Raw genomic sequence first — 22,458 nt, 5'->3', positions numbered from 1 at the left:
AGGAAAGTACCTCCATTTTCATCATCCACACTGGATCTTTTCCACTAGATTTTTCTGAATAAGCCAAGAAAATATTAGGCAATGGCTGACACCTTGTGGGTTCTTTGAGAAATGACACCCTAGATTTTAGACAAAGATAATGTAAAGAGCATCTTAAATGAGCAGAGATTATATAAAAACAATACAAATTTCATTTAAACCTCATAATGAAACAGGGGGGAAGTTTGAAATAAATTACTTAATTCTGTATCAATTCTTATATATGTCTAATTAGCCCATTTCTAGGATCCACTCCTCTCAACTTCAGTTATGCCAACCAAAATCTAATTCAATTAAGGCACCAGTAATGAAAGCTTAGTTCTCACTTTTTTATGTTATCCCTTTTCTCTAAATGACATATTTCTACATTTATCTCAGTCTTTGGCAGTATTAAGACCCTTCTGATGTTAGCAGTGACATTAGATCCCCAACAACAACATAATAAATGTATAGAAGTTCCATGTTGGAAAGTGAGAAAAAAAAACAGTCTAATTATAAGAACTGAACTTTTTTTTTTAATCATGATTGAGTTATGATATCTTGAAAAAGGGAAAAAAGCAGGATTGTAACATGGAAAAATAATTGATCTTGCAATTTTGTTATCAAGTTCATTTCCACAATTCCCAATATTATCACTGAACAAATGCAATTTCTTTTCTATTTTTGTGTTTCATTATCCAGGAAATAACAAAATGGTAGATAGATGAAAAGGTTTAAGATTTCTCCTGAGTCATGGGCACATTTTGGGGGTGGGAATAATTTTAAAATGAATGTTTTGCTTTCAATATGAAATTCCAAAGCAAGGGAAAGATACAGGGTATCTTTGCTTTCTAATCCTTTCCACACAAGGTAATATGTCTTTAGGGCATCATAATATCTTTTGCTTTAAATCATAATTTTGTGGTCTCTAGTGGGAATAGTTCTTATTCACCTTGGCTTAAGGAAAACCACAAGAATGGAGATACTGAATGTTTTCTTTTATGTCAGATTAATGCTCTTTTATAAACCCCACAGACCTGAAATCATTTCAGTTTCCAAGCATTCTTTGCCTTAGAAAGAGGAGAGATACACTACATTTATCTGTCTCCTGTCAGATTTTTTTCCCATAAGCTACCTAACTCCTCATTCCTTCCTTATATTATTCCCTATCCTTAGGAGTCTTTACCAACTTCTAAGACTAGTCAATAAATCAAATAATGATTGAATTATTGTGTGTTCACCATTCTACTGTACTTTGGAGGGGTAAAGAAAACCCAAAAGAAATATAAATTCCTTGCCCATAAAGTGCTTATTATGCCATTGGGGAGAATTTTCATGAGAATGAAATTATTTAAAGTAGAGAAGAAATCATGCTGCCAAGGAAAAAGCACTGGAATTTGGAGCTAGATTTACTTTTAGATTTATTTTCTAGCTCTTCTACAGGCTGTATTCTAGCAGAGTAAATTTCCTTCATAGGGTTGTTGTGGTGAGGATCAACCACGATAAGAAATATTAAATTCTTTGCAAAACCTCATGGCCAGATTCATGCTGCTAAAAGTTTAACAACTATTTCTCTGAAAATCAAAATGTACTCACCACTCCTTTTTAGTTTAGGCTGTATAATTAATATTTTCTCTATCATTTTATTAAGCCCTGATTTGTAGATTTTACAGATTTCTTTGGCAGTATCAATTTATGACTATGTGAGTTAGTCTACAAGAAAAGGCAAACACTATAAGATCATTGGTTTTGAATTGTGATGCTGGAAAAGCCACTTGAAAGTCTTTTGGACATCAATGAAGTCAAATCAGATGATAAATAAGAAAAACAACAACAAATCCTAAACTTACCTCTTTAGCATTTTTATCCATTGTTCTTGGTTTTCCCCTTTGGGGCCAAATATTCCACTGATCCACCACTGTTTTTCTTAGCCAGTATCAGACTCTTTTATGGGTTATTACTTAATATAGTTTGAAATCTTACTTTACATCTTTTTTCATTGATTTACCTGAAATTCTTGACCTTTTGTTGTTCCAAATGAATTTCTTGTACAACTTTTTTTCTAACTCTACAAAGTAATTTTTGGTATTTTGATTTGGTATAGCACTGGATAAGTAAATTAAGTTTGGTAGAATTTCCATTTTTAGTATAGTGGCTTAGCCTACCTATGAGCAATTAATATCATTCTAGGAGTTTAGATCTGACTTTATTTGTGTGAAAAGTGTTATATTCATGAAGTTCCTGGGTATAACTTAGCAGCTATTTTATGTTGTCTATAATTGTTTTAAATGGAATTTCTGTATCTTTTGCTGCTGGACTTGGTTGGTAATATATAAATATATGTATTAAAATGCTGATGATTTGTGTGGGTTGATTCTATATCCTGCAACTTTGCATAAATTGTTTATTCTAACTAGTTATTTAGTTGCTTCTCTAGGATTCTCAAAGTATGTCATATTGTCTGCAAAGAGTAATAATTTTGTCTTCTCATTACCTACACTAGTTCTTTTTTATTTCTTTTTCTTCTCTTATTGCTATAGTTAGCATTTCTAGTGCAATATTAAATAATAGTGGTGATAATGAGTATCCTTGCTTCACTCCTAATCTTAGTAGAAGTACATCTAGCTATTCACCATTGCAGATAATGCTTGCTAATGGTTTAGATGAGTCTTATTTAACATTTTAAAGAAAGATTTATTCATTCCTTTCCTTTCTAGTGTTCTTAGTAAAAATGAGTGATGGATTTTGTCAAAAGTTTTTTATGTATCCATTGAGAAAATTATATGGGTTTTGTCACTGATATGGTCAATTACACAGATAGTTTTCCTAATAATTAACCAACCCTAAATTCCTGGTATGAATTCCACCTGGTCATCTTTATGATATATTGCTATAATCTCCTTGCTAATATTTTTTAAATTTTTGTATCAATATTCATTAGAGAAATTAATCTATGGTTGTTTGGGGTTTTCATTTTTTTGTTTTATTGTTTTGCTTTTTCTGGTTTAAGTAGCAGCACCATATTTATGTTGCAAAAGGATTTTTTTAATTGCATGTTTAACTCATTGATTTGTCCTTTATTTTATAAATGCAAGAGTTTAGAGATATAATTTTTTCCATAAATGGGGCAGGACTGTTTTTTCTCTATTTTTCCAAATCATTTATAGAGTGCTAGAATTAATTATTCTTTAAATGTTTGGTAGAATTCATTTGTGAAATCATCTGGTCCTGCTGACTTGTTCAATTTCCTTGCCTTTCTTCAAGTCTCAACTAAAATTCTGTATTCAAAGACGCCTTTCCCATTTCTTAGAAATACCAGCACCTGCCCTCTTAGATGACCTTCAGCTTATCCTTAATGTTTCTTATTTGTTTATAGGCGTTTTTGCATGTGTTATATCCTCTATTAGAATATGATTTCCTTGAGAGAGGCAATTTTTGCCTTTCTTTGAATATCCAGCCTTTAGCATAGTACCTAGAACAAATTAGGAGCTTCATTTTAAAACTTAATAAATACTTGTTGACTTGACTTGGCTTTTGCCTCCTATCCCCTGATATCTCAAAACAGATGATGCTTCCAACTAATCTCCATGTCTATTTCTTAGGTAATCAACCAATAGGAGAAGGCTGTTTCTTGCTAGTTTCTGAGAGGTCTGTGAACAGGGATTATGCTGACTTTAGGCTTTTTGTACCTTTCACCCCACATCTATTTCCTTGATCTCTGGTATGGCTACTACATTAATGAAAGTATGCTAGGGTCAGGGGTCCAGGAGGCCCTCTAGACCCACGTTACCAGGAATCCTCTGCTCCATCTCCATTTCCTTCTTTTGTGACCTACTTATGAGGAAACCTCCAACAAGAAAACTGCCTCTGCTCTGTCTCTGTGGAGTATCTGACATGTGGGCACCTGGCTTTGCCCCCTGCTTATGGCTCTGAGATACTGGCTTTGGTCCTGCCAGGCATGTTCATAGTCAGACTGCCCACAGGCTTTTAGCCAACTCATGTTGAAGTCCTGAACACAATGATGGATCTTATGAGTATTTTCTATTGATTTTTTATTGCTATTAGTTTGATTGCTTTGGATCATTGCTTTTTTGGCATCTTTAAAAAAACTTTTAGAGTATATTGGGAAATCTGGGCTTGCCTATCACCCTAAAATTGAATCCCAGTGGATGGCTCTGAAGAACATAAGTCCAACAGAGTGTAAAGATGTGATGCTCAGGAAAGACAACATGCCCAAGAGAGAGAAGTATAACAGGATAAAGGGTTTACTACAGTCTAAAAGGTAGGAATGTCCTTGGCTATGTGTATTGTGTGCCCTAGACACATATAGCCCATGTGTGTACCCTCGATGGGTGTTCTGACCACAGAGATTCCTGTCATGTCCTTTATATATGTTCTCTGGCCACATATGTTCTCAGTATGTATGCTCTCCTTTTGGTTTTGTTTTAAACTCTTACTTTCTGTCTTAGTAACAACTCTAAGATAGAAGGACAAGGGCTAGGCAAACAGGATTAAGGGACTTGCCTCTGGTCACATAACTAGAAAGTATCTAGGGTCAAACTTGAACCCAGATCCCCCTGACCCCAGCCCTAGGACTTTATCTATGGAGCCACTTAGAAATCCTTCTTGTTTCCAGGTCCTGTTTTTTGTATGTCTTCTCTTTCCTCCTGGTGATACGATGCCTGTGTAGGTATGAGGGGAGTCTTTTCTTGTCACCTTAGTAGCTATGGTGTTTGAGGAAGCATTTTGTTTTTAACTAATGTGTGGTTTGTGACAGGAAACATAGCTCAGGACAAGAAATTTCAGGATGGTACAAATATACGCACATGGGCTTATTGTATTATGGGAAAAGATAAGAGGGGAAAGCAGAGAATGAAGCTTTTCTGCCCTGTGGCAAGCTAGTTTCGTATAAATATATTCTGTCTGACTAGAGGCTAGGAAATAGAAAGAGAGGGAAGGAAAACAGTGGGACTATTTCCTACATCCCTGGGAAGGTCTAAAACTCATTTCCTTAAGAGCCCAATGAAAAATCACTTCCATTGTCCTCCTGTTTGAGTAAAATAGCTATCAACTGAGATGCAAAATCAAACACAGATTTTCAAGTGTCATGGGGGTCAAAAGATTATATATATTTATGTATATTATATATATATATATGCTGTCAAAATACACACACACACACACACACACACACACACATATATATATATATATATATATATATATATATATACATATTTAATTCTAGATTTTTTTTTTAATGCTCCCAATTGTCCACTTGGTCTTTTTTCTCTGGTGGAAGACATTTTTCCTATAAATTACTTTTGACTTCCAAGTATTTTTTCCGGAGTAGTTGCTATAATTTGCCATGGATGAAATCATGTACCATTCAGGGATGATATGCTTTGAATGGGAAAAGGATATGAAACGGGACACTTCACAAATGAGTTCAAACACCTAGAATATTATTGGAATCATGATTTATTAATAAAAGAGAGAAATCTACCAGCTGGGACAGAATTCCCTAATGGAATACTGCGCTGGTTTGACATGAAAGACCAGATTATATACATTGCAGAGTTCTTATCTAACAAACAAACCTTAGCACAGGAATGTGGGGTCTGAGATGGGAGGGACACTTCTTAGAATTATGATGGGGCTGTTAACCACGGAGTGTTTATCTTCACTTAGTCAAATGTTAGTTCACTGGCCCTTTGATATTCCTGAAATTCCTCTTTTGTCTCTTGCCACCCAAACTAAGCAGAAAGCATTTTGTTATCTGCCCCAAACATCTTGTCCTTCTGGAGGGAAGGAAACACCAGGTCTGTCCCCTAAAAATGCGGACGGGGTAATTTTTCCATCTTTGCTCTTTCTGAGGCTACTTCAGATAGAGAGGTAAAAGGTGTGAGGGGGAAAGAAAAAGCTTTTTCATTGTTTTTCCATAGTTAACCTGGGAGTCCTAGATTTTTCATCATAGACGTGTGTGGATAGTAATGGGACTAATAGGGAAGAAAACTATTTTCTGCTTCTTCTCCCTGAGTAAGGGATTCCTCAGTGAATTGATCTGCCTACTTACCATTATTGACAATGGGAAGCAATAACAGTAGAAGTAATAGGAGGAAGAGGAGTAGGAGGAAGAGGAGGAAGAGTGGTAGTAGTGGTAGTAATGGTAGTAGCAGTTATAGTAGTTGTAGGAATAAGCTTACACTTATATAACACAATGGTTACAAAGAAATTATTTATTTTGATCCTCAGAATAAGATGTCTTTTGTTGTGGAATTTGGAAAATTAATTTAATACCCATCTCCATCTCAGAACCAGGTATAGGTGTTGGTATGGCCACTAATGTTGCTCTACAAGGGTCTTTTTTTCCTTTAACATGAGTACAACCAGATGGAATCCAGGAGGCACATATCAAGCATAATGTATAACTTGAAGATACACGAGGGCCAGGATGAGATTTAGGGCATCCCTTCATCCGCCTCAGGAGAATCTGCTTATGTAGATCACTTTTTATTTTTTCCTGAGGAATGGAATTGATGATATTCTTAATAGTTTTGAAAGATATACTCCCACCTTCAATAGTGTATGGTTTGAGATAAACCAAGTCTGATGTAGATTCTTTACTCTCTTCCATCTGGATAGAGTGGTTGGAACCTAGAAGAGCCTCTTTCAGGTATCTGAGGTTCAATAGGTTTGGGGTCCATTGGCATTTTGGAAATTTATTATTGTGCTCAGGATTTAATGGATGCTTAGTTTTTTCTACAGACTGGGCCCTATTATCAGGAACTAATGGAAGTGTATCTTGGCATAAAGGATATGTGTGTGGTGATGGTAGAGGTGTAACTGCGACTTTGATATTGGGTTTAGACTCTGTTTGGATGCCAAGGCGAGAAGGTGAGGATATATAGACAGCCTTGGATTGATTTTCAAGGCATGGTGAAGACGCAGTTGTAGCTGAGACCAAGCGATCAGGTGTTGAAGATGGAAGAGCTGTGATCTTTTTCACCTTTTTCACAAGGCTTGATAAAACTTCAGCCTTAGACCTTGCCCAGTTAAAAGAGCATGGTAGAAACACGGGTTTATGGCAAGGGTATATTGGAGAGGTGGGCAAATGCTCACGTTTTGGTTGATGTTCAGTCTTGTGGTCAGAGTTTTGTGATGTTTTAGAAAGGTGATTAGGGCCTAATAAAATATTTATCTGGTTTCTGAGACAAAATGGGGTTTTTCCATGGTGCTCAGTCTGTGACAACTGTGAGATGGAAGCCCTACCCTTGCCATCAGATGATGAAATTGGAGCTCTATTTCCAGAAAAACTTTTGGGAGGTGATATTCTCGTAGCTGAAGCTGGATTCATGAGATTGGGTAATGACACATATGGAGTTGTGTTCCCAGCCCAAATTTTGGAAGGTGGTGGCCTTGTAGCCTTCTCTTGGTTCTTGAGATAGGGTAATGGCACAATTGTTGCCTGATGATCAGGGGAAGATAACGGAGCAAACTTGGACTGGTTGTCAAAGTTGAATAATGGCAAAATACTAGGCTGATGATCAGAACAGGATACATGTCCTACAGTGGTCTGGATGTTAGTATTGGTTAACAGCTTAGCCATGCCTCTGTGATAAGGGTTTATTATAGATGAAGTTAGAGTCCACCGGCCAGAGTGTACTGTTGTTGTCCAAGGGCTAGAAGAAGGTAGCAATTCAGGCCTGGATTTAAGGCCAAGATCAGTTGTCTTCAGCTTAGACTTGGGCTGCATATTTTGATTGGATAATGATGCAATCCAGTGGGGTGGACAGGGTAATAATACCATCTTGGATTGGTAAAAAAAATTTTTTTGAGGGCGGCTAAGTTCAGAAGGTTGGTTTTTATTATTTAGCTTATTCACTGAAGATACATTGAAATCCAAAGGCCTTTTTAAAGGTCTATTCAAAACTTTTGGGCTTCCACTAGGTAATTTACTTTCTCCAAATTTAGAAATATGGAGAGAGTTAAAAGGCAAACAACTTGACCTTCTTCCTTGGATGTTTTGGGGCAACTTGTCAGTATGTTTCTCTCTAGAGTAAAGAGGAAAAAAGCAATAAAGACAAAAAAATTAAAAATCACTTGATAGTAAGAATATTCTTAAATAAGATCTTAATCAAGGAATATGTCAGTCCAAATGTCAACTTAGTTACCTGATGAATAAAATGGAATAGGACTTACTATATCTGCAATCCAAAGAAAGGAATTATCTTAGCTGTCCAGTTAGCCATAATGGGCACAATGGCATTCACTTTGGAAAGGAAAGATGCCCTGTAAGGTCCATGTGAGTAGATATTTTTCCATTCATTATATTTGTATCCACAATGATTAGCACTCTACCTTGTACATAGCAGATAGTTAATAATATTTGTCGATTAAAAAATTTATGATTGTCCCCCAGGCATGACCAGCCTCTATCTCCAAACTAGCATCTTGTTCTCCTTAAAGAGATCTCTACTTCCTTAGGGTTAAAAAACAATTTATTCTTTGGGTGGCTTAGTAGCAGTTAAAGCTGAAATCTCTCTGACAATCCTTCCAAACCATTCTTTAAAAAGCACTTCAAAACAACAAAAATAAAAACAACAAGATGGAGTGAGGGGGTTCTCCCACTGAACACAACTTGAAAGGTAGGTAGAAAGAGTTGATTTTAATGGGATTTTCACAAAATAAGGGGAAATGGAAGAGAAACTAAACACAGAGGCTTGTTGGATGACCCCAACCTACTGCCTCAGGTTCTAAGTCAACTTCAGAATCCCAGAACCCTGCCTACACCAACAACAACAGAGTACTACAGACTCCAGACCCACCCTTTGAAGTCCCTGGCCCTGGCACCAATCCATAGTGAGGCCCAGAATTCTGTAATCCTTGGTCCTTTCAAGCAGTTAAATTTAAATTAATATACAATAACTCCAAGTATTACATTTTACAAGATTTATTAGTAATCACTTGAAGTAGAAGAAATACAAGAACAAAAGTAAAAGGACGAGTAAAGCCACATTAGTAAAATTCTCCTGTCTGGCACTCACCCAACCTCCATAGCCATGTTCCTGGAAGCAGAGAGAGAGAAGGTAGAGCAACACTCAAAATATATCCTCCCTACATTAGCATGTAACATAAGAAGGAACATGGGAAGCTGGGATTTAGAGTCCTGGGGAGAAAAATTCTAATTACACAAAGCTTTCACTGTTATGAAGTCCTTAGTCCTGGGAAATATAGCTCCAAGTGCTGAGACCTGCAAGCCATAAGCAGAGGAGACTAAATCATCAGCTTTTCCTAATCCACAGGGGAAAAAAAGGCTAGGAAAAAGAGCAAACAGCAAAAGAAATATCTAACCCTAGAAAATGTCTATGGGGACAAAGAGCTAAGCACAGAATCAAAAGGGGGCTTTGATACTCAAGTTAACATTCAAAACTTCAAAGAAAAACAGGAATTGGTCTCAGACTATGGAAGTACTCAAAAGGGAATTAAAAAATCAAATAAGACAGGTCAAAGAAAAATGGGAAGAAAAATGGGCAAAGGAAATGAAAATACTGCAGAAAAAAAAATAATAGCTTAAAAAGCAAAATTGGTCAACTGGAAAAAGAGGCACAAAATCCAAATAAGAAAAGAATTCCATGAAAAGTGGAATGGACCAAATGGAAAAGGAGGTCATGGTAGAAATTCATTCTTCAAAAATTAGAATTGAGCAAATAGACTCTAAAGACTTCACAAAACATCAAGAAACAATAAGACAAAAATGAAAGACTATACACACACACACACACTATCTCTTTGAAAAAAAAAACAAACAAATGACCTGGAAAATAGATCCAAAGAGATGATTCTTAAGCATTATTGGACTACCTAAAAGTTACGTTTAAAAAAATAATAGAAGCCTAGACATTATAGTACAAGAAATTATTCCCCAAAACTGCCCAGATATTCTTGAAAAGAGGATAAAATAGAAATTGAAAGAATCCACAGATCACCTTCTGCAATAAATCCCCAAACAACAACTCCCTGGAATATTATAGCCAAGTGCAAGAATTCCCAGTCAAGGAGAAAATACTGAAAACAGTCAAAAAAAAAAACAATTCATATATCATGGAGTCCCAGTCCAGATTACACAGGATCTGACAAATTTTACATTGAATAACTAGAAGGCTTTGAATAGGATATTCTGGAAGGCAAGGGAACTGGGATTATAACCAAGAATCACCTACTCATTAAAACGGACTATTCGGTGAGTGGAAAGTTTGGTCATTTAATAAAACAGAAGATTTCTAAACATTCCTAAAGAAAAGGCTAAACATAAATAAAAATTAGATGTGAAAATGCAAAATTCAAGAGAAGGATAAAAAGTTAAATAAGAAAAAGAAAATTTTAAATTTGAATTATTTATATTCCCAAAAAGAAAGATGATATCTGTAACTTTTAAAAATTGTTATCATTCTCTGACAAAGGTTTAATTCCCCAAATATATAAGGAACTATGTCAAATCTATAAAAAATCAAGCCATTCTCCATTCAACAAATGATCAAGGAATATGAATAGGCAGTTTTCATAGGATGAAATCAAAACTATAAATAAGCACATGAAAAAGTATTCTAAATCACTCCTGAGTGGAGAAATGCAAATTAAAACAACTCTGAGGCACTACTTCACATGTAGAAGATTGGTCAATATGTCAGCAAAAGAAAGTGATAAATGCTGGAGGGAATGTAGCAAAATTGGATACTAATACACTGCTGGTAGATTTATGAATTGGTCCAACCATTCTTGGGGGCAATTTAGAACTATGCACAAAGGGCTTTAAATTAATGCCTGCCCTTTGATCCAGCTACTGCTGGGTTTGTATCCCAAAGAGATAATAAGGAAAAAGATTTGTACAAAAATATGCATAGCCATGCTCTTTGTGGTGGCAAAAAATTGGAAAATGGGGGGTTGTCCATTGATTGTGGGATGGCTGAATAAATTGTGATATATGTTGGTGATGGAATATTATTGAGCTGAAAGGAATAAAGAAATGGAGGAATTCCATGTGAACTAGAAAGACCTCCAAGAATTGATACAGATAGAAAGGAGCAGAACCAGGAGAACATTGTACACAGAGACTGATACATTATGGCACAATAGAATGGAATGGACTTTTCTACCAGGAGTAATGCAATGACCCAGGACAATCAAGAGGAACTTATGAGAAAGAATGAGATCCATATTCAGAGAAAGAAGTTTAGAATCAGAAATGCATTAGAAAAATATATGCTCAATCACATAGTACAATATGAATGTTATTAGGGTTTTTATATTAAAGAATTGTTCTACTGCAAATATGAATAACATGGAAATAGGTTTTGAACAGTGATATACATAAAACCTAGTGGAACTGCTTGTTGGCTTTGGAATGGGGGGATAGAAAGAGGGGGATCATGAATTATGGAAACATGGGGAAATATTCTAAATAAAAATTTTAAAAAGAAATAATCTGAAAAAATGTTATCATTATCATAGTAGGGAGAATAAGAGGGTGTGGCAGTAAACTATTTAGGATGATATTTACAGAAAATTAAGGGGTGAAAAAGAGGATTGCACTTTAAGAGAAGTAGGAAGAGAGAAGTAAAATGGAATAAATTATATCATATAAAGAGACATGGTAGAGGGAACTATTACAGTGGAGGGGAGGATGAGGATGGTGATGGGTAGTACTTAAACCTTACTCTCATTGGAATTAGCTCAGAAAGGGAAGAACAGTCATTGGGGTATAGAATCCTATCTTACCCTGCTGTAGAGAAGTAGAAGGGAAATAAGAATGGGATTGCTGGTGAGGGGAGTAATATAAGGGAGGGAGAAGATGGGGAGATGAATAAAAGATCCTATAGAGAAGTAGGAGAAGAATAAGAAGAGTAGTGGTGGGAAGGGAAGTAATATAACAGAGACAGAATAGTGGGAGTGATTACAAGCAAAACATTGGTGTGGAGGGACAGAGTGAAAATAGAAAGAACAGGATTAAAAGAGGAAAGCAAGATGGAGGGGAATACAAAGATGGTAATCATAACTATGAATATAAATGGGATGAAGTCACCCATAAATTGGAAGTGGATAGCAGAGTGGATTAAAAAACAGAATCCTACAATATACTGTTTACAAGAGACACAGTTGAGACAGGTAGATACATAAAAAGAAGGTAAGAGGCTATAATAGAATTTATTGAGTTTCAACTGAGGCAAAGAAAGCAGGAGTAGCAGTCATGATAAAACTAAAGCAAAAAATAAAATCTGATTAAAAGACCTAAGGAACGTAATTAAACCTAGATAAAAGGTAGTAAACATATGTGTACCAAATGATATAGCATCCAGGTTTTTTAAGGAGAAACTAAAGGAGATTAAAGGAGGAAAAAGAGAGTAAAACTGTGCTAGTGAGTCACTTCAATCTTCCCCTATCAGAACTAGATAAATCTAATAAAAAAATAAAGAAGAAAGTGAATGAAATGTTAGAAAAATCAGAGCTAATAGATGTCTGGAGAAAATTGAATAGGGATAAATGGGAATGTAAACTTCTTTTCAGCACGACATGGTACATATCCAAAAACTGACTATGTACTAGGGTATAAAAACTTCACAACCAAATGCTGAAAAGCAGAAATATTGAATGCAACTTTTTCAGATCATTATGCAATAAAAATTACAATCAATAAGGGTTCATGGTAAGGAAAATTAAAATTAATTGGTAATTAAATAATTTAATTTTTTTAAATGTATGGGACAAAGTAGAAATCAAAGAAACGATCACTGATTTTATTGAAGAGAATGACAATAAGGAGACAACATATCAAAATTTATAGGATACAGCCTAAGCAGTACTTAAGGGAAAATTTATATCCCTGAGTGTTTATACCAATAGATAAAAAGCAGATCAATGAATTGATCATGAAGTTTTTAAAAACTAGAAAAAGAACAAATTAAAAAACCCCAATTAAAGACCAAATTCAAAATCCTAAAAATCAAAGGAGAAATTAATCAAATTGAAAATAAAATAACTATTGGTCTAATAACTACGACTTGTTCTTTGAAGAAAATAAAATAAATAAAATAGACCATTTAAAAAAGAAAGAAGAGAATCAAATCACCAGTATCAAAAATGAAAAGTGCAATTTCACCTCTCATGAGGAGGAAATTAAAGCAATCATTAGGAGCTATTTTGCCCAACTACATGACAATAAATCTAATAATCTAGGTAACATACATGAATATTTACAAAAATACAAAGTGTCTAGGTTAACAAAAGAGGAAATAGAATACTTAAATAATTCCCTCTCTGAAAAAGAAATTGAATCTCCTTCACTTCCATCAATAAACTCTCCAAGAAAAATCCCTGGGACCAGATGGATTCACAATTGAATTCTATCAAACATTTAAAGGACAATTAATTTCAATACTATATAAACTATTTGGCCAAAAAAAAAAGGCAAAGAAAGAGCCCTACTAGATTGTTTTATGACACAAATGTGGTGCTGATATTTAAGCCAGGATGACTAAAAAGAGAAAAAGAAAATTACAGACCAATTTCTTTAATGAACATTGATGCAAAAATCTTAAATAAATACTAGCTAAGAGACCACAGAAATATGTCATTAGGATTATTCACTAGGACCAGATGGATTTTATACCAGGAATGCAAGACTCTTTTACTTTTATGAAAGCCATCAGCATAATTGACCATATCAATAATCAAATGAAAAGAAATCACACAATTATCTCAATAGATGCAGAAAAAGCCTTTGACAAAATATATCCATTCCTATTGAAATAAAATAAAAGAACCTTTCCTTAAAATAATAAGTAGTATTTAGGTAAAGACTATCAGCAATTACAGCCCCATACATTTCCACTTGACATTATTTGACTAAAAAACTAGTTGAAATAATTAATAACTTTCACAAAGTTGCAGAATACAAAAAAAGCCCACATAAATCATTAGCATTTCTACACATTTCCAACAAAGCTCAGCAGCAAGAGTTAGAAAGAGAAACTCCATTTGAAGCCACTCTAGGCAATATAAATACTTGGGAATCTACCTGCCAAGACAAATACAAGAATTATATGAACACAATTACAAAATGCTGTTCACACAAATAAAGTTAGATCTAAGGAATTGGAAAAATAATAATTGCTCAAGGAGAGGCCCATCTAAAATTTAAAAATGATAATCCTACCTAAAGTAATTTACTTATTCAGTGCCATGCCAATCTAACTACCAAAAAATATTTTATAGAACTAGAAAAAAAATCCTCTGGAAAAACAAAAGGTAAAGAATATCATGGAAACTAATGAAAAAAAAAGTTAAGTATGATGGCCTAGCAGTACCAGATATTAAACTGTACTATAAAGCAGTAATCGTCAAAACAATCTGGTACTAGCTAAGAAATAGAAGGGTGCATCAATGGAATAGATTAGGAACAAATGACCTCAGCAATCTAGTATTTGATAAACCCAAAGATCCCAGATTTTGGGATAAAAACTCACTATTTGACAAAAACTATTGACAAAATTGGAAAAGAATATGGGAAAAATTCAGTTTAGATAAGATGAAAATGGGTATATGACTTTAAACATAAAGAGAGATATAAATAAATTAGGGGAATATTGAATAGTTTATCAAAGGGAAGATTTTATGAACAAACAAGAGAGACATTACAAGATATAAAATGAATAATTTTGATTATATTCAATTTTAAAAAGTTTTATACAAACAAAACCAATTCAACCAAAACTAAAAGAGAAACAACAAATTGGAAGAAACATTTATAACAAATTCTCTGATGAAGGTCTCATTTGTCAAATATATAGAGAACTAAGTCAAATAAGAATCCAAGTCATTCCCCAATTGATAAATGGTCAAAGGATATTAATAGGCAGTTTTCAGATGAAGAAATCAAACCTATCAATTATCATATGGGGAAAAGCTCTAAATCCCTCTCGATTAGAGAAATGCAAATCAAAACAACTCTGAAGTACCACCTTATACCTATCAGATTGATCAATATGACAGTGAAGGAAAATGATAAATGTTGGAGAGGATGTGGCAAAATTGGTGCATTAATGCATTGCTGGTAGAGTTGTGAACTGATCCAACTGTCCTGGAAGGTGATTTGGAATTATACCCAAAGGGCTACAAAACAATGCATGCCTTTTGATCCAGTAATACCAACATTAAGTCTGTATCCCAAAGAGATAAAAAAAAATGGGAAAGGACCCAAGTACAAAAATATTTATAGCTTTTTTTTGATGGCAAAGAATTGGAAACTGAAGGGGTGTCACTCAATTGGGGAATGACTGAACAAATTGTGGTATATGGTGGTAATGGAATATTATTGTGTTATAAGGAATGATGAACAAGATGATTTCAGAAAGAACTGGAAAGACCTATGTGAACTGAAGCAGCATGAAATAAGCAGAACCAGGAGAACATTACACACAGTAACTGCAATGTTGTGGAACAATGAAGTGTGATATTCTTTCCTACTAACAGCAATACAATGATCCAAGACAATTCTAAGAGGCTTATGAAAAATAACGCTATCCACCTCTAGAACTTTTGGAATAGAAATGCAGATGAAAGCATGTGATTTATGATTTGTTAATTTCAGTATATGTTTTGGGGTTTTGGTTTAATAAGATTATTCACTTTCAGAAATGAATAGTATAGAAATATGTTTTGCGTGACAATATACATATAACCCAGAAAAGAAAATTTTAAAATTAATAAATAAAAATAACATTCTATGTGGTAATCCAAAAAAAACCCTCCTTCATTAGAGGCTTGTTGTGAGGATCAAATGAGTTAACATATGTATAGTGTTTAGGAAACCTAACAGTGCTATATAAATATTAGCTATGATTATCATAGGTATGGCTTCCAGATACTCCTACTACTTCTACTTTCCCCCCATTTCCAATACATCCTTCATACCATTTCTTACCCATAATACTGGAAATTTTATTCTTCTCCTCAGAAATGTCCTGTGGCTTCCCTGTTGCCTACCAAGGAAAACAAATTAATTGCCTTGACATTCAAAGCTCCACAAAATTTGGTATCATCCTATCCTACTATTTTATATTATCATCTTCTCATCTTCTATACTCTACTCAAACCATACGATTCTTTACCTTTTGAACACACATTGTGTTCTTTTCTACTCTTATGTCTTTGGCAATGCCTAATGGTTCAGTATCAGAATATTCTACAGTTTTATTCATGGAAGTGACTCTAAAGAAAGTGCATCACCATAAGCTTTGCAATATACCCCCCAAACCACTAGACCTTTCCATTTGACTTGAATCAAAATCTCCTTTACTTGTCATTTATCCCATTAGAGTGTAAGCTCTTTGAGAATAGAGAATGTCTCACTTTTCTGTTTGTATCTATGGGGGTGGGCACAATACTTTGCATACATTCAGCACTTAATAAATGCATTTCATTCTCTGCATGTTGAATTGCAGAATTGTGAAGAAATTAAAGATCCATTTTTAGGACCCAAATACTGGTCCAGATTCAACTTCTAGGTTGAAAGGAAAGCAGGATAAGGACAAGGTTATATAAAAGAATTCAGGAAGATTGAGGAGGATTAAGGACTCCAGAAAAGGCATACTTAAGGAGGAGAAGGAAGGAGATTAGTGGTAAGAACAGGTAAGGGAAGTGGAACAATTAGTACTAAGCAAGTTGAACAAGTGGGTTGGTGGGTAGAAGAGATGATGAAACAGGCCAAAGATGAGCTGGTGAAAGACACCAAATTCTAAGGTTCTGTGTTCTATATTTTTCTAAAGTTTACATCTCCCCTGGCAGGTACTCTGCATACTGTAGGCACTTACTACATTTTCATGTTTCCAAATATCACACTGCCATTTGGGGACAGGTTAACAGAATCAGAACTTGATGGGTGAGACCACAAAAGAGCTTCTCTATAGAGAACTGGAACCAAGATCTATAACAAATATGATGGCAGCCCTTTGAAATATCTGAAAGAAAACTTTTCTCACCTTTTGTCCATATTCTGAATTTTTTCTCCATATGACTACTTTTTCATGAAGAAAATAAGACTTGATAACTATGAAATGAGAAGAGATGGTTTAGTCCCTAAACCAAACTGAAGAACTGATTACCATCACAGCTAATCATTTATATCCTTGTCTAAAGGTCTTGAAAAAAAACTTTTTATGTTTCCTATTGTTCTCAGCGTTATAACTTCCAATGTGCTTAAGTGTACAATATCCTAACCTTATGGTCATTTTCCTCATGATTGGGATATGGATAGAGGCAGTCTGGCCTTCATCTGATTTCCATCTCTCTCCTGTCTACTTTAAAGAAAGGATCAGATCAATTCATTTATGTAAATTATAAAATCTTACCAATCACAAAATTATCGTAGTCAGGCATTCTAGATATATTTAAAGGTATTAAGCTAAATGAATGAAGCTTTGTAAGAAGGTCACATTTTATCCAATAGAGTTATAGGAAATATTTATTGGGCAAGAATGGTCTAAATTAAACTAAATTGCCTGAGACAAGGTCTAACTCATATTTGTCTGATTTTCGAGATTATCTAAAAGCCATATCCACCCCATTTCCCAAGATGTTGTCTTTTATGCATTTACATACTTTTTAATTAAAAATTTTTTTAATTGCTTTGAAGATTCAGTGACAATCCTGTAGTCCCAAAATTAAAACATTTTCTCGTTTGTCTTCATAATAATTCTAGGAGGTACATGCTATTATTGTCCCCATTTTGCAGATTAGGAATCTGAGGCTTAGAGAGATCAAGTGATTTGCCCAGGGTCCCATAGCTAATAAGTGTCTGTAGCTGGATTTGAACTCAGATTATCCTGAATCCAGGTCCAGCATTCTATCCATTGCTCCATTTAGCAGCAATAAAATGAGATATTTGTAAGGTGCTTTACAACCCTTAAAGCTCTATTCAAATGCTATCTATCACTATCCCAAGAAGAGATTACAAAGATAATAAAGATTTGACAACTGAGAAAAAAATCAATGGAAAAAAAGGTTGCTTTTCTATATTAGTGTATTTAACCCCAACCCTATCTTCCCCAAAAAGGATCTAATGCAGGATAGATTCAGTAATGGTACCATTTTATTACCTTTTACTATTACTCACTATATAATTAACTCCAAATTTTAATCAATTTTTCTGTTGGTTTTCATCAACCAGCATGAATTTGCAAATACAAGTAAATCTGGAATTTCTAAGTGACTTTTCTGGAGCCTTTAGAAATAAGGTAAGAAAGAGGCAATATAATTATATCCCATTAAATTTTCTTGACTGATAAATAATTTAAATCACAATCTGAAGAGATAAGGAATTCAGACTCCAAGAAAAGAGTCTCTCGGGAACAAAAACTATTATCTCTCTCTACGTGGCTTTATTTGTATGTCTCTGTAGCTCTCCTTCTGTCTCACTCTATCGCCCACCCCACCAATTCTCTTTCAAGAGAACAGTCTCAGAGAAACCTAACAATGCCCAAGTCATAGAAAGAACACACAGGCCTTCAGAGACATTTAACATATACTTTCTTGGTTTGTATTCTTTTAAGAAAACTTACTGAAGGCATGAATGAATTTCCCATAATCTAGTTCTGAATTAAAAACAAGTAAATAAATAATTGCGGGGTTTTTTTTCTCCTCAGATATTGTTTCTCTTCATGAAAATTTATAAATACAGGGCTTGGCATACAGTAGACATAGTTAATAAATGCTTGTGGCTTGTTTGATAATGTGCCCCACTGATAATTCACACATCAAGAACTTTCCATCAGCCATTCTTGGTCCCAAGATCATTTCTAAGAGACTTGTTTCCTGGGAGACCTCTGGAAATGCAGACCTCTTTCTTTCCTGCCTAGCCCCGGCTCGAAAGGGTCTCTCAACCACCACATCTTCAAGAAGAATCAGAAACAAGGTGGTCTAGACAGTCCACCACGAGCAGAAACTTGGAACAGATCAATTCTAAGAGGCTGTGGTGCCTGCCAACTTTCCCAGGAGGAGGGAAAAAAATACTCATAAACATCCAATAGAAATAACCAAGTGAGAAGGAAAAAGAGCCAGTTGTCTGGGTGGGAAACAGCACTCTATTGTGAAAGAGCCATTGACTTAGATCAGGAGAAAAGTAGAAAACAATTCATCAGCTATCTACATCCGACTTAAGTCACCGAGTGTCGTCCCCAACAGGGGACTTTGTCTCTTGATGGCGAGACAAGCCAATGGCTGGTTAGAAGAGTAGCAGGCGCCTTTGGAGATCGCCAATGCGAGACTCAGTAATGACCCAGTCCCAGAATGCGAGCAGCTCTGCTCTACCTTAGAACTGATGGAGACTGAAGGAAGGATAAACAAATGCCAGGTATTTTAGAGTGAAGGATCCACTCGCTGTTGTGTTCATTTCTGCATAGTACAAGTCATTCACGTGTCTCTTTCTTTATAGACTCGGGATGCAACGGATAATAGACATGAATTACAGAAAAGTTGCCACTGGTTTTAACTTTATATAACCCAGGCGAGACTGAACACGCCCACTTTGCCCAACACTTGGCACCCCGAGAGGCTTCTTTTTCCCTTCCCAAGTGAAGGGGAGACGCCTCCTTCTTTCATGGGCTGCCCCAATCATGAAAAGGAGAAAGACCACCTTCATGGTCCTGGAAGTTAGAATATGGCGACCTTGGAGCCAGAATTGCTGGCAGGATGGTGCAGCAAGCCAGACTTTACGGAAGCCCTGAGAAGCCAGAGAACCTGGAATCTGAGTCCAAGGTGTGCTTTTGGACTTGGGACCATGTTCTATAACCACTGAATGAACTTGTAGCAAGTGCTGTCCTCAGTGTGCCATTCGCTCAGAAGGAGGCAGAAGACACTTCTTCTCCCCCTTGCCTTTTCCAAGGAAGACAATTCCTGCCAGGAGGAGAGCACAAGAAGTTGGAACCCAAAGCTTGGCTACTCTGCTCTCCCCAGAAACAGTGGATACCAGGTTCGAATTATGTTGATCTGCTCCCTTAAGTATTATTAGTCATGGGGATATGTTTTTCAAGGTGCAATCTCACTTCTGGTCTCTGTTTCATTAAATGGACGAGCAGGACCCCAAGCTTTATATAGAGGGCTTGACTCCCTTCTCACTAAATATGAATTCCACAATCAACACACATAGGAAGTTGCAAAGAAACCAAATCAGCAGTAAAGTAGAAATCAGAGAAAGTATACATAGAAAAATATACACCAGATAATATAGAGTTAAATCATTTTCCCACTGGAAACAAAATAATAATTCAACTGAGAAAGAGAGAATCCTAGATTTCATCCAAGTCAAGGAGAAGCTCCCCAAAGTCTTCAGTGTAACAGCTAGAGATAGGGACATGAGGGGGGTTTCTAGCTCCCCTAAGATGTCTCTTCCTTTAGCAATCTGAAGGGGAGCCGGATTTGACTATCTTCTCTCCTGAAGCTGGAGCCAGAATGCTGGAAATGACTACAGAATTCAGAGATTGAAAAACAGAGAGCCTGAAGTGCCTGAAGAGAAGCAAAAAATCTAGCCAACCTCACTTAAGGCAGTGAGGCCAGAGGACTCATTATATTTTGAAGTCAGTCTGGAGTAAATTGGCCCTTCACTTTTGCAGAGATATCTAGAGACTTGGGTGTGATTCAACAGAATTTAATTGTTTAGGTAAACTAGTAGCTAAATCACCTAAATTGAAGTAAGACTACACAACTCCAGAAGTAAAAGTTTAGTTATTAATTGGTATTACTTAAGAAAAACAGAAGGAGAAAAGGCTTTAGCAAGTAGAGATAAGAGAATGGATAGAACCTTGAAGAAAAGCTAAAGGGGAAGCCAGGTGGTTCAGTGGGTTGAGAGCCAGGCTTAGAGATGGGACATCCTAGGTTCAAATATGAGTTCAATCACTTTCTGAGCTGCATGTCTTTGGTCAAGTCTTAATTCTCATTGCCTAGCCCTTACCACTCTTCTGCCTTGGAACCAATACATAGCATAGATTATTTGGACATCCTTGATGAAAAGTATGAAATTGTACTTGTTGATAAATAGTATTATTAAACATATCTCTGAACTAACTTAGTAACAGCAGATCTTGGATTTAAGATTTTATTTTGCCTTGGGAATTAATAGGTAGTAGGAATATTTGTTAGCCTGGGACTTAAGGTAGTCAGCATTTTTCTGGGATTTTTGAATCAACTATCATGTAGTCACTTTAGGTGTGAAACTCCAGAATGGGTTTACTCTACATTTCTAAATAATTGATTTTTTCTCTAAACTGGACAAGATATGTGCTTATTAGCTGTTATTACAACAATATGAGAAAAATTATAATAACCTAGCTTTAAGCTGTAATCAATGACAATTTACTACATAAAATGAAGTCTCTTAGAACTAAATTTGATGTTATTTTGAATTTTGATTTCAAGTATGATAGTCTAAATTGTCATTAAACCAATAGACCAACCTTCAAGAGAAATGCTGAGTGTATCCAGAAGGAATTGCGTCTGAACTGCCGCAGGGGGTGGAACCCAGATGGTGGAGTAGAAGCTAGAAAAGCTTGAGCCCCCATGCGAATCCTTTCCCACTACTCTTAAAATAACACTTCAAAATGAACACCGGAGTGAACGTTCCAAAAGTAGATAGAGCAAAACAGTTTTCATGCAGAAAACAACGTGAAAGGTAGGCAGCGAGGATCCGATGCCTGGGGTCAGAGTGGAGCACAGGAGACCACCCCAAGGAGTACTGTCCAGCCCGCCCACCCCACATGTACTGTCAGATTATGAACCTGGACCCAAGACAAACTACAGACTCTGAGCCCCAGCACAGGGTAGTTTATAGTGCTATGAGGTCTGTAAGACTTCAGCAGTCCTGATGGGGGATTGAATCAGCAGTGGGAAGGGGACTTCAGAGCTCCAAGACCACAGGCCATCATACCACTTGGAAGAACTGAAACTTAGAGAAAGCTAGAAACAGAACTAAGGATAGCATCAAGGATAATCCGAAGTTTAATAAATGAGTCCACCTTTAAGATAAAAGTGAAAGTCAAGAAAAAAAAATTTGGCTGGGAAAATGAGCAAACATCCAAAAATAAAAACAAACCCCACATAGCCATATAAAATGTTTATAGAAATAAAGAAGAGCAAGGCACAGATACAAAAGGGAACAGTGAAAGCAAAGAAAATACATGCAAAACTTCAAAATAAAATAGGAATTGATCTCAGGATCTTGAAGAGCTCAAAAAGGATTTCAAAATCAATTAAGAGAAGCAGAGGAAAAATGGGGAAAATAAATGAAAGTCATGCAAAAAGAAAATAACAATTTTAAAAGCAGAATGATCAAATAGAAAAAGAGATTGAAAAGCTCAGAGAAGAAAATCATTTCTTAAAAATTAGAAATGGGCA

At 35.6% G+C, this 22,458-nt stretch overlaps 1 protein-coding gene across 3 annotated transcripts in view; it reads right to left on the bottom strand.

Moving 5' to 3' along the window:
- Window positions 1-6,242: 6,242 nt before the first annotated feature.
- The window catches only part of LOC103101986 (casein kinase II subunit alpha'-interacting protein-like), a 31,389-nt gene continuing 15,173 nt past the window's right edge, over window positions 6,243-22,458 (bottom strand). Inside the window, exons 2-4 of one of the 3 annotated variants that reach the window (XM_016424739.2) lie at window positions 17,055-17,122; window positions 15,998-16,055; window positions 6,243-8,072 (exon numbers count right to left, since the gene is read on the bottom strand). In XM_016424739.2, the coding sequence (XP_016280225.1) occupies window positions 6,254-7,828 (1,575 nt within the window). In that variant the 5' untranslated portion in view covers window positions 7,829-8,072; window positions 15,998-16,055; window positions 17,055-17,122 and the 3' untranslated portion in view covers window positions 6,243-6,253. The remainder of the gene's footprint in view (window positions 8,073-15,997; window positions 16,056-17,054; window positions 17,123-22,458) is intronic. The other 2 variants (XM_016424737.2, XM_016424738.2) reach the window with 2 other exon arrangements.

Source organism: Monodelphis domestica, chromosome 8 (genome assembly GCF_027887165.1).
Source record: "Monodelphis domestica isolate mMonDom1 chromosome 8, mMonDom1.pri, whole genome shotgun sequence".
Lineage (NCBI taxonomy): Eukaryota > Metazoa > Chordata > Mammalia > Didelphimorphia > Didelphidae > Monodelphis > Monodelphis domestica.
The sequence above is the reverse complement of the archived record's forward strand: the minus strand, read 5'-3'. Positions and strand labels throughout refer to the sequence as shown.